Here is a 19,344-nt window from a genome sequence, read left to right as displayed (position 1 = left end):
CATTTGGCAGCATTACAAAAGAATTACAAAAGATTAAGGGGTATTAACAAACGTACTTCTTTGTGTTGTAAGGAAAATGATCTTCCAACAATTATTGGAAGTAAACCACAAAAGCATAGAATGAAAAGTCTCAGAACTCATCCTTATGCTAGAAGTGGAAGAAGTTCTTGGAAACCAAGAACAATATGGTCCAGACAAAAGGTCAGATCTTATAAATCTGGACAAAGAAGCGGACCATCAAGGAGTAGGACATCCTCTCAAGCATCGAGTACATCTCGAAGCACAGGAAGAACACCTACAAAGAAAACTTTCAGAAGAGCTCATACACGAGCTAATGAAAGTTTTAAGGATTGTAATTGCTGGACATGTGGAGCAAGAGGTCATATCTCGACCAACTGTCCAGAAAATGAAAAAAGAGGTATCAAACGCTTCGATCCAACTCCGGATATTGAAGAAGCAGTTTATTACCAAGATCTTATTCAGGTATACCGATTTGAGGATATTGACTCAGATGAAAGTATATCTGAAGAAGAAGAAGTGTTAAGTCAGGAAGAATCCGATGGAACTGAATCGGAATCTGACTGAAAACGAGGTGTTTCGACACGAAACACATGAGGATTTGTCTGGGTTCTTTAGCCAGACAACAATATCTCATAACATGGTCCAAAGGATCATGAAAGAAAATCCTAGTCTACAGAGATATCAAGGATTCTCTGCAGGACAGGTAGAAAAGTTCTTAGGAAATCTTGGCCTAAGAAACAGAAAGCATCATCTAATCTATAAAGTCTCCAGAAGGGAAATGGCAATCCCAATGGAACTTACGGGAAATAGAATGGAGATGCAATTAATTCCTTCTGAAGAAATAAAGGAGGAATTACAAAAACTCAAGATCGAAGTAGCAAGGACTATGTCCTGGATTCATATTGGAGCAATCCAAATTATGATAAAAGCTACTTTCAAAGAAGGTATTGATTCACCCATTGATATTGCTATATGCGATAAAAGAATGGGGAACCTTCAAGATTCAGTACTGGGAACTATCTCAGGAAATCTCTGTGCAGGAAAGATTGTAGGAGTTATCTATCCACGGATAGCTTACAACCTGGCAGATCGAGATTTTAGCCGAGCCTTGACATTACATCAAAATTTCAAGGAGAAAAGGCTAATGAAGGAAGGTAATAGACCATATTCTATTACCTATCAAATCTCATATGCTTTATCTAATACACATCATTCAGAGTTGTTTATTAGAAATGAGTTTATTGAGATACCAGAAATATTTGGAAAAGTTGCTCAGGCAATTTATCCAGAACGAGTTGAGTTTCCGGTAATACAGGAAACAGATATCCAAATACAAGACAAACCGATTCTACAAAGGAATCAAAGTCTTAGATTGGAATCAAGAAGACTATCTTTTCAAGGAGATAGGATTACAAGCTACAGATGGGGAAAAACCCCTGTTCAAGAAATCCAACATGAGCTAAAAAGTTTTTCAACAATAGGAAAGCTTAGATGCCCAGAAGGGTGGAAGGAAGTCGAAATAGTATTTGATATTACGAAACAAAGGAATCAATTTCCTTGTAATACCATCTACTATTTAGAACAACCTATGATAGGAACTTACCAAGGAATGATCCAAGTTGGAGAATTGGAAGTTCATATCACAGGAAGTCCAGGAAAAGAATCAGATCAACTGATTCTTGGACTAGAGTTTCTTGAGGAACATAAACCTTGGAAACGTCTAGAGTATGGAATGGAGTTTATGGCAGAAGATAAGATGTGGAAAATCCAATGACCACAAGTCCATTCTCCATATACATTCCAGTCGGAATGTTATATGAACAATATAAGGCAGAATATTTTGCTGCTTATATTGATTCAGGTGCTGGCATTTGTACAGCAAAACGAGGAGTTTTTCCAAATAATTTGGAAGAAGAATTACCAAAGATTGCTGGAAGAGATTTTTCCAGAAGAATCTTAATCTTATGTAAAGGGATTAAGATGACTGAAATAATGATTGGCGGTGCTGGGCAAACACCTTGGTACAAGGTGAAAACACCACCAATTTATTTTCATGATACAGGAGCTGACATTTTACTAGGAAACAATTTCCTACAAATGTTCAAATCCTATACTCAAGAAAATGAGACTAGAAGATTAGTGTTTACAACTCCTTGTAACAACAAAATTATAGTCAAGAGACTAAGAGAGGCATTTTACAGAAAATTGCCGATCCAATTTCGCAGCAAGCGTGGTGATTCAGGACAACTTCTGAACCCAAAAATGAAAGATTCTAGAAAGTTTGGGGAAACAATGCTCCAGTTGAGAGCAGATAAAATGCTCCAACCAGAAGATATAAAATACCTGAAGATAACTCTACATCAGAATGAAGTAGAGTTTGAATCTAAGGTATCCTTAGAAGATGTCAAGAAGATGATCAAAGAAAATTACGATGAAGATCTTTTGGCATGGTGGGACAGAAATCAACTCAAAACTTGCCTTAAAATTAAGGAAGGCAAAGAGTATGAATTTGTCCGTTGCAAGCCTATCTTAATGAATATCATAGATCAAAAGGATATGCAGATTATAATCAAGGAACATTTGGACCTTGGTTTAATCAAAGCAGGAATGTCAACATATAGCAGTCCAGGTTTTCTGGTAAGAAATCATGGTGAGATAAAACGAGGAAAACCCAGATTAGTTATCAATTATCAAGAAATTAATAAGATTCTGGAGTTTGATGGGTATTTTATACCTAGTAGAGAACATCTAATAAGTTGCATACGTAACGCCAAGATATTCTCTAAGATCGACTGTAAGTCTGGATTTTACCAGATTAGGATGCAAGAAGAAAGCAAGAAATTCACAGCTTTCTCTACACCACAAGGACATTATATTTGGGAGGTATTACCAATGGGATTGGCTAATTCACCTCAGATATTTCAAAGAAAAATGGATAATCTTTTTAAAGATTATTTTAAATTTATGTTTGTTTATATTGACGATGTTTTAATAGCATCTAGAGATATGAATGAACATGTTAAGCATTTGGAGATTTTCTCCAATTTTTGTAAAAAAGAAGGACTGGTTTTATCTGAAAAGAAAGCAGTCATTGCGACAAGAAAGATTGAATTCCTCGGAATTGAAATCGATGAATCAGGAATTATTCTGCAGGAACACATAGTGGAAAAAGTGCAGAATTTTCCAGAAAGTCTCAAAGACAAGAAGCAACTTCAAAGTTTTTTAGGAGTTGTTAATTTTGCTGGGATGTTTATTAAAAACCTAGCAAAACACAGGAAAGTGTTTAGTCCATTATTGAAAAAAGATGCTAGATTTATATGGACGGATGAACACACAAAAGGACTATGCCAATTAAAGAAGATTTGTAAGAATCTTCCAAAAATGGCTATTCCTCAAGATGAGGATAATCTGGTATTGTATACCGATGCCAGTGATCATTGGTGGGCAGCAGTTCTTACTAAGCTCACACCAGAGGGAGAACAACCATGCAGATATTGTAGCGGTTTATTCTCAGAGGCAGAGGCCATAAGATGACATATCAACGAGAAGGAATTTTATGCAGTAAAAAGGGCTTTTGAAAAATGGCCATTATTTTTACTTGCAAAGAAATTCACTTTGAAAGTTGATAACACACAGGTGAAAGCTTTCTTAAGGAATAGAATTGAATCTAAACCTGAGAAGGCCAGATTATTAAGATGGCAGACATTATGTCAAAATTATATTTTTGATATTATGATAATTAAATCTCATGAAAACATTCTTGCAGATTTTTTAACAAGAGATGAACAGCATTGACATTGATGCTATTATCAAGATGCAGAGGCATTTGAGGGAACACCTTGAAATGCTTCAAACCGAGTTCAACAAGTTGGCCGTAAACGCAGAAGTTGCGGGAAAGCTACAACAAGCCGATAAGATAATTGTCTCTGATCGAATTACAGGATGTTTACAGGCATACACTCAGTTATGGTCTGTAATGCAAAGGCCTATCCTCCAAGGCATTGAGAAACCATTGGTTTCCCAAATGGAGAGTTTTCGAGTACAGGACTCTATACCTGTAGTAGGGGATTCAAATATCCCTTGCACAAGTGTTAAGTCGGGATCATCTATAGATGAGTCGGCTAAAACAAAAATTGAGACTCCAGATCCTTATCTCGAGTCCTCAAGTCAACCCTTCACCTCGGGGATTGAAGAGGGAGAGATCAACCTTAGGCCTCGTATTGACAAAGGCAAAACTAAGGTTGGTACTAATGAAAATGCAATTTCTCCATTTCAGGTTTACCAACAGAATTGGGAGAAATTAAACACAAGAATTGGCATCAACCCAGCCATGGTTCGAGTTGATGTTGCAGGAAAATATCCTAGGGTATGGATGAAACAAAATTCATATCCAAAGGAGGTCAAAGCCTGGTATGAATTTGGGGCTCTTGCCTCAGTTTATACTACTTCGCCCAGCTTCCCGGAGATATCAGCATTACCAAAATGGATTCAGGAAGCTGTTCATGAGACTTGGGCAAATAATGATCATTTGTCCAGAGGAGATGTTTTGGAGCTATACTTTTTCAGTGCAGCACCAGAACCAGCAGGAAAAGGCTCACACGAAGCCTTTCATTTTATCAAGCTAAGGAGGCCAGACATGAATTCTCAAAAATTTATAAAGGATCCTCCTACAAATGAAACCCCCTTAGTCTCTTCATTTAATGAAGATGATATGTCTACCAGGAGAGCATGGGGTATCTGGGTCTGTCTCACAGAGATGGACAAAGTCAAGTTTCCATTTAAGTTTTACCAAAATTCTTTAAATGGATCATTCCTGTTAAACACTATGACAGGAAAAACTACAAGCTTTGCAGAAGATCTATTCGAAAAGAAAAGAAATCTTCTATGGAACAGCAAGATGCCGGCAAGTAAAGAGACTCGCCGAAAGTTCTGTAATATGGCACACATAGGAAGATGGTCAGAAAACATCTGCCTTGAATGCCAGAATCAGAAAGAACCGGAATTCGGTAAAGGTTTCAAACCGAGATCTGATCGGAAACATTTTACCGAAGCAAGGACAAGTGGGGAAGGACCACATTCACATTTTCCTCGAGGATACAAAAAGCCGAAGATTCCTCGACAAAATTAAAGGGGAGATGTGACTAAACCCACTCACCAAAAAGAAAATCCACCATGTAAGTGGAAGGACAGGACCACCAATAATCGGTGGAAAAATGACAAAGAACATCGGATACCTTATCTTTAAAGATAAAGGAAATCCAATCAAAACAAGAAACTGGACCCAAAAATTTACAATATAAATACGGGTAATTTGGAACCAGTAATACACACCAGAAAAATCAAAACTCAAAGATGTATCGAGTATATCTTAAAGTTTTGAGAAGAAGGATTAATTACAAGAGAAGTGAAGCTGCTGCTCTCAGATCAATAATTAAAATGTACAAAGAAAAGAGTGATGAGATAACAGCAGATCTACTCCAGACTCATCTCTATTGGTATCTCGGAGAGTTAAAAGAAGATGAGAAGTTGATTGCTAGATTAATAATCTAGAAAAAGACAAGAAAAGTATCAGGACCATTCAACCACTACATGGTCCCAAGGCAAGCTGTAAAGGCTTATCAAGATTTGAAGTCCGAGTTTCAAATCCGAAGAAGCCTTCTATAAATAAGGCAGAAAGAAGGAAGTGAAGATCATCGAACATTTTCCTCATTTCTTTCAATCATAAGTTGTAATATTTTCTCTTTCAAGTTTATGTGTTTTTCAAGTTCGGCTACTATAAGTAGCTAAGCAAGTTCCTCCTCCTCTACAGGAGGTTTCAATGTAATAATAAATGTTTGTGTTTGAATAAAGAGATCTTTGCTCTAGCCCCTCTCATGTATTATTTTCAAAATTTTATCTTTTATTGTACACCCTAAGGTAGGAAACAAATTAGGGTTGTGCTAAGTGCTGCTGAAGGAATCTGCGTCTGTAACCATCGGTTGCGATCGTGTGGTTGGACTGTGAGGAGCAGTTCGTAAAATACGGTGGATATAACCCGGTGGCATTCTGGTCAAAAAGGTAAAAGATTTAATTTATTTTACGGAAGCATGATGGGCCTTTATGTTTAAAAGAAAAAATCAATTACTAGAATAAAAGGATAAGGGTATTCTTGGAAATTTTAAAATCTTAGGAAGCTAAAACAAAGAAATAAAGGTATAGGGAGTAAAGATAAAGTTTAGAAGGGATGTAGGGAGTTATTGAAAGTTTGCCCTTATTATAACTAAATGTTTGGGTCTCAATTTTCTTAATAATATAAAAGAATTATTTTTAAAAATTGAATCATAAAATTTAAATCCTACACATTGTATTTACGAATATATATAATATATCATCAGAAAACTAAAAATCTAGTTAAAGAAGAGAGTTTTAAATATGAGTATAAAAAATCTTGTGTGCATTAAATATTATATCTTTAACAAAATAAAATAGTATTAGAAATATTTTTGGCCAATAATTTCATTTTGTTAAAATTGTTACATTTAAGACTAATTGATGGATGATTGAGTTTTAAAATTAAATTACATAACACTTGGAACTTCTCATCATTTTTTTAGAAAAATAGTACAATACTAAGATGCATGAACAAATACTAATATATTAGCGTCATATTATATAATAAAAACAACAAACTCTTTGAAATTTTTTTCTAATTTATAAATATTTCACTTGATAGTTAAAAAAACGATATTTTCCTTCCACGATAAAACAATGTGCATTCTCATTTTTCCATTTGAAAAAAATTTAAAAGTTGTGGACATGATATGTTATATTTAAATAAAAATAGATATTTTTTGAGATAATAAAATTCAACCATTTCGAGTACTTATTTTCAAGTGATAGTTTGAATAACTCACAAGCATATTCAAATCTTTCAAGTTGACTTCGAACCCAAGTCTTGATTTGAAGTCAACTCGAAAAAAAATTTTCTAAGTTACGGAGCTCGAGCCAAGTTAAAACTTCGATTTGTTTTTTCATCATATTCGACTTGATCAAAGTTCATTTGTACACCCTTACTCCTAAGTCCTAACACATTGCTTACCCCAACTTATATATAAATTTGCATTTATCTCACCCTTGTGTTCTTTACTACATAAAAGTTTAAATGCATGCGGCAGATGAGATTTTAAAGAACAGCCTTGAAAACAAATTCCACATAAGCACGATCAAGAGTTCTGTTTTAGTGAAAAGTTTCAATCGTCTTCTGTCACCTGCCATTGTGCTCGGATAAATTAGATAAAGATGCCCGTCAATTCCACGAGTCGTAGTCGATTTCTCGAACTCAGATGGATCGTGAATCTGTGCCGCTCAACGACAGGCATCATTGGAACCAGAGCATTGATACAAAGCACTGCAAACAAGAGTATTTACTATTTAGCTCGCCCATGATGAGGAGATAGCAGACAGCAGTAACTACAAGGTTCAAGATGGCAAAAAAAGTTAATATTTAGCTCGCCCATGATGAGGAGATAGCAGCAACCACAAGGTTCAAGATGGAAAAAAAAGTTAAGCAGAGTTGGATGGGAAAAATTGAAGTAGAAATTACAGAAAACAGAAAAATTCAAATCTTTGGATGGAGATCGAATTTATGTCAACTACATTTTACCAAAGTCAAAATTTCCAAAAGAATTTTTCAGATTAAACCAACACACGGGCCCATCTCCCAGTAAACTTGAATATTAATCTAAAAAAGTAGCAGCAAAGTGCTAGGAAATGGGTAGTTCAAAAAGACAAATCCCATTCGTAATGTTAAAACAATGCATGCTAACTAGAAAATCATCAAGAAAAGTTAAAACTAATGAAGAAGACGAACAACTTCAGATAATGCTTTACGTTGAACCAGTATTAAATAATCAAACTTACACGATTGTGATAAAGGAAAGGGTAAAGGCACTGTTACTCCTCCCAACCATCTAGTCTTGTCCCGGGGTCATAGTTTGTAAAAAGACGAAACTCATTTCCAAGCTTGCTATAGTGCTGAGGTTGAAACCCACAAGGACGAAGGCCTAAAAGCTCCGCAGACCTGTCCCTTTGCACCTCACCTACAAAAAATCAGAAAGGGACAAAGTTAAGCCCAGTATTTCCTTTCTGAGTTTTTCCAAATCATTGTTACCACTCTAAACCCAGTAGCTGTTCAACTGATTTTTCTAAACAAGCAGAGCATGATGTTAAGTTTTACGTTGAAAGCTGGCAACACTACAACATATTAAAGCAAACCCTGGAAAATTTATTATTTTGACACATTATATAACTAAACTATTATTGAGGTCGTGTTTAACAGCAGGATATGGCTTGTGATGAATGAATTATTAAAGAATCACCAAATAAACAAAGCCCAAATAAAGAGTAGAAGAACAAAAAGGCACAAAAATCTAGCCCAATCCTAACATCCTGAAAGAATTTAAAAAATGCAAAAAGGGTGCTGCCAGGGAGATTTTGGGGAATAGGCTGATCAACCTTTTTTACCAAAACATAGCCCTCCCAATTTATTTGAGGGAGAAGCTGTGGCTAGCCAATCCAATCTCGTTTTATGTAAATAATATTTATGTTCTAGTTAAGATTATTTTCGTCTTAGAGTCATCAATAATTCCTTTCAATTACTTAGTTCTAAATTTTTTATCAAGTGTAGTTTTATCTCCCTTATGTTAAGTGTACCTCGGTTATTCTAGTACTAATTATGTTAAGAGTATTAACTTTGACTCAGATTGCATAGCTTTGATGTGTGCTCTTTTATTATTCTTTATCAGTTAGTTCATAAATTATTTTATCACAAGGAGGTCAACCATATTTTGCCCAAGCTTCGGAATTCTGGTAATTGCATGGTCGATAATAATTAGTTATTAAAAATATAATACGATTTTATGTGAAGTAGATATTTGATATTTATCACCATGGTGATATACATACTATTTTTATTTTGACACAAATGAAAAATGTAGGTGCTAATATGCCTTTTCTAGGTTGAAATAGGATAATTATAATTTATAGGGTGGAATTAATATTTGATATAGTTTTGTGCTAAAACCGGTCGGGGTAAATACTTAACCATGGGCTTTGGAGTCTGCTACATTTTCCAGTTAGCTTGCATTCGAGAAATAAATTTATTTCTAAGTTTCAAAGCAATTTGTATGCCAAGTAAAAATATACAATACACAAGGCATAAATGTAGCATGGAAATTTTTTTTTTTAAAAAAAAGGGAATTTAATCACAAAAGGTATAATGTAGAACCAAGAAACTAATGTTGTTGAAAAGCAGCAACTAAACTGATCGGAGATAATATATACCTGTAAGTAACAGAATGTAAGATTCATTGGGTCTCAATAGAAACTTGATTGTCTCAGTTACTTTCTCCAAGCACTCCTTGCTCTGACCCAAGATTCCAACGTGATGAATGATTTTCCATGTAACAAAGATTAAAGAATTTAAGCTTTAAATTAAATCAGAACAAGTTGAGAAGCAATTTTCACATATACAGCATAAAAGATTATTTAATTCCTAATACTTTGCCTCGGCAGAAGGCAATAAAAGATAATCTCAAAATTCCTATTGGTTGCTATTCAGAATTTAAACTCAAAAATCAACACCATTCTCTAATCATAGAATGCATTCAAACAAAAGCAAGTGGCGAGCAGAAGACACCATAAAAGTTTCAAGTAGATGGAAATAATGAAAGGAACTATCCATGGTCTTCAAGATGTATGTCATACTAATGAATAAAACAACAAAAGAATTTTCAGTTCCAACAGATATAGTGCATTTCAGAAAGTAAGTGTGACGAGGTTTAACATCATTAGTCCATACTGTTATTGAAACCAACAAATCTGGCCAGTTAATATTCATCACACAATCAAGAAAAAACAGAAGCTGATTTGACAAATTATCCACCTTGATGACACTCAAAGTGTCTTGCCATTTATTTTAATGCAAAACAAGGCCATAGGAACATATAGCAGGTAAATATGGCAGCAAAACAAAATACAAGTGAAGCACAAGTAGTCAGTAGAGCTTCAGAATTTAAGCTAGAGAAAACTCCGGTTGAAAATTTGGTTCTCAAACTATTAAGCATCTAGAGATAGAAAATTCTCTTGAAAAGTAATTACCAGGTAAGGGGGATCTGCAACTACAATTGGAAAGGTGTGCTTCAACGGCAGTGGAAGATCCTCAGGCTGGTTGTAATCATAAAACGTGAACTCATCCCCATATTGCTCAAACCTCTGGTCATACTCAAGAAGCTGTGCTGGCACTTGAGGATCAATTTTCTGAACATTCACGTACATAAACCAGAAATGACTCATTAAAATTACAAGTTGATAACACAGATTGAACAGAACTGTTGGTTGTAGATAAGTTTTAAGTGCTGAAATGCAACATCGTGCTGCACGATTCTGCGTATCAAAAGATCCTAATTCCGCCCGAGCTCCAGAAGAATTCGAAAATAAGGAAACCCAGTAAATTAACATAGTTAAAAAACCAATCTTGAATAAAAAATTTCACACTTAAGTCAGAAAATAACACTCTGATCCCAATCAACTAACTCAAGTCTCTCTAAGGTTCAAGTACCTTGAGGTAGGCGTACAGAGTGGGGCAAGCAATGCAAGCAACGGAAGGGGAACGGAGGTTCCGGCAGATGGTAAGAACTTCGGTGGCAATGGTTTCGGCCGTGGAGCGATCATACCAGAATTGGCTGAGCCGCCAGTTTTCCGCCACAAGAACCACTTCCTCGGCCACGACGTCCCCCGACTTAATTTCGCGTTTCTGTTCGGAAAGGAACTCCTTGAGTGCCTCCAGGGCTTGCGAGCTCAGCATTGGAGTATCGTCTTCTTCGGCGTCTATGGGAGCAGCGACGTCGTTTGACGGGCTTTCTAGATTCAATCTAGGGTTTTCCCTCGCGGTCTCCATGATCAAGCCAAGCTGCTACAGTCTACATAGTGTGAGAACCTCCATATATTTATTACCAGTGACATATACAGGCGATTACTTTAATATTATATTTTCACCATATTTTTTTAAAATTATACCATCAACATTTTAATTTCATCGGAAAAAAGAAGTGTTTATTTATGTAATTAATCAAATAAATTGTGTCGATGGATATTTTGAGTAAGTAACATGACCCGCGATTATTATAGGATGCTGGGCTATTATAATAATTCTAAAAAAAGTTTTAGATTTAGATTAATAAATAATTAAGAAACTTAAAAAAAAACAAATAATGAAGAATCTAAGATGAGTTAGATCGATCAATCCTCTCAACATTATTTTATGTAGTTTTTTTAAAACTATATCTACATATATGAAAGTACAAATAAGTTGTGATGGTCTTGTTTTGGTACGGTTGCCGGTCACCCAAAATACACGTGTTCTGCGCTGGGTTATTCAACAAACAAAGAGTTTGTGTTGTCAAGAGAAGGGTGCTTGTCTTCGAGTTGTGATATTCGGTTCTCTCTTTTTCTTCGTCTTTTTTCATTCTCATCTGCTTCCAACCCTTTCCTCCCAAACTTTTTTCGTTCCCCTTCTCGTACGTTGTTCGCTCTCTTTTTAGGCACCGTCTACCTTATGTCTTTCTCTATCTACCGTTTTGTGCGTGGCTCGATCTCTTTTGCTTCGGAAAATGACAATTCTGTGTGTGTTTTCCTTGTAATAAATAATGTGGATATATGTCAGGCTTTTTTTCAAAAAAAATTAATTATTTTAGATCGTCTTCTCATCAAAAATTGATTCCTGTTGAAAAATATTTAAAATCAATCACTTTTTATCTTATCAAATAAATATATTTGCCGATAAAAATAAATGATATTCAAATTAAAAGAAAAAACGATTGAAAAATTAAGAAATCGAAGGGAAAAACATGTACGGTCTATCACACCAATTTTTTTCCCCTAATTTTGCAACAATCCTCATATTTGATATTTAGATTTCATTGAATCTACTTATTCATAATTTCAGAATTTTCACTATTTTTTCCCCACTTTTTTCTCAACAGACTCATAATTCTAGATACAACGAACCTTAACTAGATCAAGTACTTAAAATTCTTTATTTTGTAAAAAAAAAAAAAAAACTTATTTTAAAAAATAAAAATATATCATGCATACATATATAATATTTATATATTATATTATATATACGTATGTACAATTATGCTAGTTACTATATTGTATATAAGCTTAAAATTGTTTGGGACGCTTTAGTGTAATGTAATAATTACAATCACACTATCATCCTTGGACATTTGATTTAGGTTCCCTTTATTGGCCCAAATCTTGTATGCACTCCAAAGTACTTGAAATGAACACTGGACCAGTACTATGGTAGTGCCTTCTTGTTTAAGTAGATCACTTATAACTAGGAGAGAATATACAGCAAGATATTCTTTCATATTATGAACAATTTAGTACTCATCCAAAGTCCAGCAAAAGTAAATAAATAACAAGTGTAGTTCTTTAAAAAATATGATAGTATTACACACAGGCAAGTGAAAGTTGACTAGAAAATGAGTATATAGCGGCAAGCAAACACAAGTTCTAATATCATAAGAAAAAGAATAATCAGAAAGAAGTATAAGACATGAAAACAAATCCCAACTGCATGACTTGTGTGTATTTGTGAATTTATACATTATATTACATTACCCGGTTGGTGGGAGAGCTAACCGCCTTTATTGTTCTGCCAGGGTTTAAGGACAGCGACAACTATGATTGCAACGATAATGAGAAGAATGATGATAGCTATGCACATCCATTTTCTTGAGCTTCTTTGTAAACTCTTTGCCTTCTGAAGGGCAGTGTTCCCCGATTGCACATGGTCCACAGCAGATGAAACCTGAGATTTGAAACCATGAGGAACAAATTCATTAAGATATCAACTATGTCGATCCGAATTCCAGAAAATATTATAATTTTCCAGAAGCAAGTTGCAGCAGTAATAGAGCATGCTTATAGTATACTATACCTGTGACTCTATGTTATCAAGCATGTCCCCTTGAGCTTCAACCAGTACTGCCATATCCATGAAGATCTACGTGGGAAAATATGATGAAGTAATAATAATAATTTGATGCACTGAACCATTATTTTTCATTTGGAAATAACATATTGAGATTAGCGAAAATAACATTGAAATCCCTCAAGGCTTCATCTGATTACACAACCACCTTGAGATTTGAACAGTTATTTACAAGGACACCCCAGAAAGAATGTCACTGCATAGGTTACCCTTGTAAGTTGTAAAAGAAGGTGAAAATGTAAGTTGTAAATAATGATAAGTCAATTCATATAATTACAACGAGACCTTGAGAGTTGAATAGTTACAAGGACACTCCTGAAGGAATTTCATTAAAAGATTAACCCCTTCGACAAGAGGTGAGAATGTAGGTTGGCCCAAACCTCGAGGGTTCCTGTTGTAATGTTAACCACACAGAGGGAATCATCATAATAATCAAACCTAAGGGCATGACTGCTTAGTTTATCCTTATTTTTAATACAGAATAAAATAACTGGTACATTCAGAATCAACAAGAAAATTAAACTTTGGACTCATCTATTTGCTGTATTAGAGCATCATGCACATCATAATCTTTTAATGACGCAACGACATGCTAACAAAATACTGGACAAATGTTAATTAGAGGGGGCCTCAATCACAGTTCCTAGTGCTATGGATGCCAAACTCGTTTTTGCCAATAGATAAAATTTCAAAGAGTTAGTACCTGACAAAATCACACATATTGTGTTGTTTGTCAATGTACTCATCATCCAACAGGCTATGCAAAACAAGTTCCTTAACAAACTTCCTAAACCTGGCAGCACCTACAATCATCAGCAGTATGACACTTATATATACCTGTTGCAAATCAAGAAGCTTCTTCTCTAAATCTCTAACAGCATCATGTCGCTCTTGTATTTCTGCAAGAGTGTCCATCACCTACAATATAAATAACAAAAGCTACATAACTACTGTGAATAACCGAAACATTCCTTGCAAATCCAACATGGGTGCTACAGGAAACTGAGCTGCTCTATCACAGAAAATTGTAATGGGAAGATCCCTCACCCAAATTTCTAAACCAGTAATACTTAATTTATGAAAAAAACTGTATTGATGCAAGTATCAAGCCTAATTATTTAAATTAATGACGCATAACGGGGAGGAAACGATAACCAAGAAAAAACATCAGAGGGGGGAACCAAACCTGGCCTCTGCCTTGTTCTCGGATTGCTTTCTGAAAAATCTGCTCGCTGTCTCCAGTCTCTATCAATTTATCAATTGTCTGCAGGAAATGACTAAGTAAATGCACAATGTGTAAAGAAACTAGGGTGTTCTGGAAACTAAATAAGTTACTTAAGAAGTCACCTCTTCATCAGCCCGTGTGCCCGTAACTGAATCACATTAAAAAAAATCGTCAAATGGGAAACAGATTTTAGAAACCTGTGGCATTAAGTGGCAAAATTTATGCTCTTGGACAAGTAGTATCAATACCTGTGAATACACGCCTCTCCACAACCTCACGATACTCCTGATGTATGTTTTCTCTTAAAGTCTGCAAAAGTATTTACTATGACATAAGAGAAATAGGTGCTATAAAGTATAAACTGAAAGAACCCAAAACCACACTATCATAATATGCAATTGACTAACCTGAAATTCAGACATCCTGTCTTTAAACTTCTTCTTCAAAGCCCTGCATATAAGCACAACCATATAAAACATATGCTTCATTTATCTCATCATTAAATGTTACTCTAGTCTACGAGTTCTTCAAACGAGGATAGGAACAGTGGAAAATTGCATAAGTAATAAAGTGAGCTCTTGCCTATACTGCAACAAATTGACTGTGGTTAATTACTTTTTTGGCTTTTTTATTATTATCGTCAAAGTACTCACCTGATTCAACAGCTTTTACACGCCAGATGAATGGTTTACCCTTAAGTTTAGAAGTCAAAAGAAATTACCGCGATGTGTATTCCCTGGGAAGGAAAGGTTTCACTAAACCAACATAACATGACTATCAACAGCATCCAAACAGCAAAAATCACTAGATCATTCTGCAGCTAGTGCAGGTCTTTGGCAAATACAGGTAGAGAAGTAAGATGCTGGCTAAGTTCAAAGGTTGACACTACAGTGTTGTAAAATATATTCCGAAATTGAACTCTGGCTACACAAGGAAAAAAGAAATATACATTTCACTGAATGTTTCAAAATTTTAATCGGTGCTTGATTATTTTCAATTGTTTGATAAGGGCCTTTGCTAAAACAAGATTTTACGTGGACCAGAATCTCAACATTACGCCGATTTCAAAATGATCAAATGGACATCTTTTCTTTAAATAATACGCATAAACAAATGAAATCTCAGCAACTTATGAAAGGAGAATAAACAGGATATCACAAAAGAGTGTGATTACACTGTTGTTGCTGTCCTTGATCTGTCTACTCCCGATCCCTTGCCACATCCAGGCTTCTCTCTATTAGCTAAATTCTGGAAAAGAGTTTAACAAAATTTTCTATTATTAGAAATTTCAATTGCCAAACTACGAAAAGACATTAGACATATTTTCTCACCTCTTTGTCAAGTGCCTCGATTTTTGATTTAATGGAACGGGCAATTTTTCCAACCTCATCAACATCCTTCTCCATTCGCTGCTTGATTGCTGCAGATCATATGACATTAATCATGAGAAGTGAAGGTTGAGAGAGGTCCATGCAATTAACACCATGACTAATATGTGACCAAAAGGTTAAAAAAATGTTGATAGCTCCCAAAAATTTTACAACGTTAAGTTGCTCTTGTTCTAAGTTATGTCATAATTTGGTTTTAGATATGGAAAGGAGAATCTAGTCTCTTTCCAAAAAAGATTCATTCTGTGATTGATAAGTGGACCCGCGTTACAGTAGCAATTTTCTTTTAGAAAAACTTCAAAATACAAAATATACTGGAAAATTCATTTACTTCAACACCGGTCAAATAGCTTCAAGTCAGATGGAAACACCTACCTTTCATATTAGCAGCCTTGGTAATAGCCTTTGATTCCTCATGAGCATCCTGTTATGAATAATGGTAAATGATGATATTCACATGCTGGAAGTAGAAATTTTTTTAAAGCTTTATTTAACTCCATATAAAAATAGTCCGAGCAGCTCACTAGGGAAGTTTGCACCAACAAGTTGACAGCACATTTTTTAACTCATCGTACTACGTTAGGAACTAATCATGCAATTGTAAATAGCATGCATACAATCATGTGTAAACTGGGGGAGTAAAGAAATTGTCGCAATCAAACATCAACTGAGACTTGCAAAATTGTCTTCAGCAAAATCGTCAAAAAATCATGATTGTGTCTAGTCAAATGTATTATACAGCAATGAGTTTCAAAAAAATTTCATGTTTCCAATAACACAAAATAGTCTCAACATCAGAAGTAATAAAAAAAAATATTAAGGTGATGGGAGGGCAATACTAGTAAATCATTATTGTGATACCTTAGAGGTGGAGGAATTTAAAATATTGAAATATGAATTTCATATCTGCTTAAGATAGAAAAACACCAAAATAATACATGTCACAGTTACCGGAAAATTTATAAAGTGAATATGGTAGTGAACTCATATGGCTAACAAGAGCTAAAAAAGATGAAGATCGAGCAAAGAGGGTATTATAAGCTTCTTTTGTATTGACGTCCGTTACTCAATTGTCAGACCAGTATATGGGGATTATTCTAGTTATAAAAGTATAGAGCTGCCTAAAAAGACAGTACATCAGCAATCATGTAAACTCCCAAACAATGCAACACGCAAGCCTGACACAAGAAATTCCAATACAGTTGTTGTAGATAAGAAAGTGTTAGCTTTAGTTAAGTATTGCTTTAGTTAAGTATTTGATCCCTTCTCCTAAACCTTTGGACTCAAAAGATAGGACACAGAAACGAACAAGTACAAACCTGAAGCTTTCTCAGTAGGGTATTGAGCTTTTCATATTGCTTTTCGATCTCCTGAACCTAGAAATACAAAATCAAAAACAAATCAAGTCTTTAATTAAATAAAATAAGATGGCCAATCTTTAGTTAAGAAAAAAAATTAAAAAACAAAAATAAGATAAACAAACAATTCCATATGATTTAGGGTGTTTGGAAATAAGAAAGGAGCCAGATCATTGTGGGGCAGTAATTATTCTAAGTCGTAGCCACCTGCTTGAAGAAATTTTCTAAGCCTAATTCCTCAGAATTATTTGATCTCTGCATCCCCATTTCGATATCAGCATTTCTATTATTTTGATCCTGAGGGATCACAAAGGAATCCTGCAAAAATGCGCACAAGAACCTTGTCAGCAGCACATTTGAATAAACAACTATTGGAGGGGAGTGTGGATAAACTTTTCAACTGTGTAGCTAAAGAGAAGCATGATGTGAGGCACTAAATTTCTCTACCGATAAGTTGGAAGTCCAGATGCAAAATGGAGCTCCATGAAATCATGCATGTGATAAGTTTCAAGCATATATTCAAAACAGGCCTTCTAGGAGTAGCTCAATACCTCTTGTTTCTGAGTGTAAAATACAACATATAACACCAAAAGATTCACTAACTTAATACTTTGGATGCTTATGGAATCACAAACCCTGTTAAATTTATAAGAAATTCGTTTGAGTTAAACCATGTGAATCTTAAATAAATGATAGCATGGGTAATGTGCAAACTATGTGGTACATCAGCAAGCACAAAGAGGCAAATCGAGCTGCACCCAACCAAATAAAAATTTCAAGGGATGTAATTATATCAAAATGTCATGCTTCATGCGCATTCTATGGCCTATCAACAAGCTTAACAACAGAGTAGTAAATTCCATATGTCAAGATCAATGTGAGGGCGTAAAATACAAAAATAAAAATAAGCATAAATGCAAGCGCATTCCACATCTTTTACCAAAAAAATTCAGTTAAGGAGCCCATTCCTGCAAAGAAACAAGAACTCGAGTCCAATAAACACGAACCTATCCAAAGTTTCCAACTTTGAGACTTACCACACCCCTCCCCGAACAGCAGAATAGGCATTCGAAAGAAAATCAACATAACTGAAAACGTTTTGAAGATCTGATCTCTACATCGTTAATTCGACCACATTCAACAAATAGAAAGTTCATAAAAACTGATCGAAATAAAAATGAAAGCAATCTACGTCCCAATTCTTCTCACAAACAATTTCTCCAGATAAATAATTATCAAAATTGCCATATAAAGGTTTTTATAAAACAAAAGTAAATCTATTCATTCCATTTCCAACTGATAAAAGCTACATTTCGGCACAAGACTTCAAAATCAGATAAATTTTTGCATCGTTTCAAGATTTAATGAATCAAAATAAGGAAGAAACTCACCGACAAAAGGTCGTTCATCTTCAATAGTTGGAGAAACGAGAGAATAATTTATAGAACGAGGAATCTTCTTCTCCCCTAGGAAAAAAAGGCTCCTCCTCTCAGTTAGTGTTTATGCGTTTTGTGATTTAAAAATTAAAAACAGACAAACAGCTCAGAAAGAGAGACGGAGCGTGAAGGCAGGTCTTTTCTTTCAAGTTCACACACTATCAAACAATAATTAATTTTTTCCCTATAAAATAATAATAATTAATTTTATGTTAAAAAAAACTAATGAATTAATTTTATAAATATATATATATATATATAATTACTGTATTAAGGTGTTTTGNTCACGATCTCTCACCTCATCTCCTCGACCCTGATCCTGACCCACCTGTTGTCATGTACACATACAAACAAGACAACAGCCGGATAACTCCGGTGAGAATATGATCCCAGTATAAATCAACGAACATGCGATAATATAATCAATATAAAAGCATGAAGTAAATATCAGAAATAAATGTCAAATCTGAAACATGAATCCATATAAAACTGTAAATAAACTCGTGACTCCACGTCTCAGACTAGACTCAATCCTAGTCTAGGGATCCCGGTTTCCAGATGATGGCATTCCATTTCGAATATCCGTGATAGAAGAAACTGCAATTCTAATCAACATCGATATAACCAAACATCCAGTGTCTTGACCTATCCGTCACAGACCTTAGCACTTTCGCTAATACACTATCCTGTAACAGAGTGCAATGTGCCAATGACGATTCCATCACTATCCGGCACTTCTGTCACAAGATTACTCGTCTAATACTCGCCTATAACATGCTTCCTATAAATCAATAGAAACAAGCATATCAATTCAAATCAAGGCATCTAATAACAATCAGTATGTGATTTAGGGAAACTCAAGTATGTCCTACTC

At 34.9% G+C, this 19,344-nt stretch overlaps 2 protein-coding genes and 1 long non-coding RNA gene across 4 annotated transcripts; 1 reads left to right on the top strand and 2 right to left on the bottom strand.

Moving 5' to 3' along the window:
- The first annotated feature begins 6,737 nt into the window (after window positions 1-6,737).
- Window positions 6,738-7,313, top strand: LOC140985254 (uncharacterized). Its single transcript, XR_012176734.1, has 2 exons — window positions 6,738-6,823; window positions 7,181-7,313. It is a non-coding gene; the product is annotated as an uncharacterized lncRNA (long non-coding RNA).
- Window positions 7,009-10,997, bottom strand: LOC140985238 (uncharacterized). Of its 2 annotated transcripts, none has more exons than XM_073453041.1 (5): window positions 10,619-10,997; window positions 10,159-10,317; window positions 9,343-9,424; window positions 7,921-8,099; window positions 7,009-7,470 (listed from the first exon to the last, which is right to left on the bottom strand). In XM_073453041.1, the coding sequence occupies exons 1-4, from the start codon at window positions 10,955-10,957 to the stop codon at window positions 7,954-7,956; spliced, it is 726 nt and encodes a 241-aa protein (XP_073309142.1). In that variant the 5' UTR covers window positions 10,958-10,997; the 3' UTR covers window positions 7,009-7,470; window positions 7,921-7,953. The 2 variants fall into 2 exon arrangements, with proteins under 2 accessions (XP_073309142.1, XP_073309135.1); XM_073453034.1 differs by having other exon boundaries at window positions 7,009-7,408.
- Window positions 10,998-12,481: 1,484 nt separating this feature from the next.
- Window positions 12,482-18,605, bottom strand: LOC140985229 (syntaxin-132-like). The gene is made up of 13 exons (XM_073453022.1): window positions 18,426-18,605; window positions 17,242-17,352; window positions 16,996-17,052; window positions 16,052-16,100; window positions 15,620-15,708; window positions 15,463-15,536; window positions 14,696-14,738; window positions 14,537-14,597; window positions 14,411-14,436; window positions 14,250-14,327; window positions 13,901-13,981; window positions 13,010-13,075; window positions 12,482-12,880 (listed from the first exon to the last, which is right to left on the bottom strand). Exons 1-13 carry the CDS (start codon window positions 18,441-18,443, stop codon window positions 12,707-12,709), a joined length of 927 nt encoding a protein of 308 aa, XP_073309123.1. The 5' UTR covers window positions 18,444-18,605; the 3' UTR covers window positions 12,482-12,706.
- Window positions 18,606-19,344: the final 739 nt, after the last annotated feature.

The sequence above is a fragment of the Primulina huaijiensis genome, chromosome 1, assembly GCF_012295235.1.
Source record: "Primulina huaijiensis isolate GDHJ02 chromosome 1, ASM1229523v2, whole genome shotgun sequence".
NCBI classification, from domain to species: Eukaryota; Viridiplantae; Streptophyta; class Magnoliopsida; order Lamiales; family Gesneriaceae; genus Primulina; species Primulina huaijiensis.
Note: the sequence above shows the minus strand (reverse complement) of the source record. Positions and strands in the feature narration are given on the sequence as shown.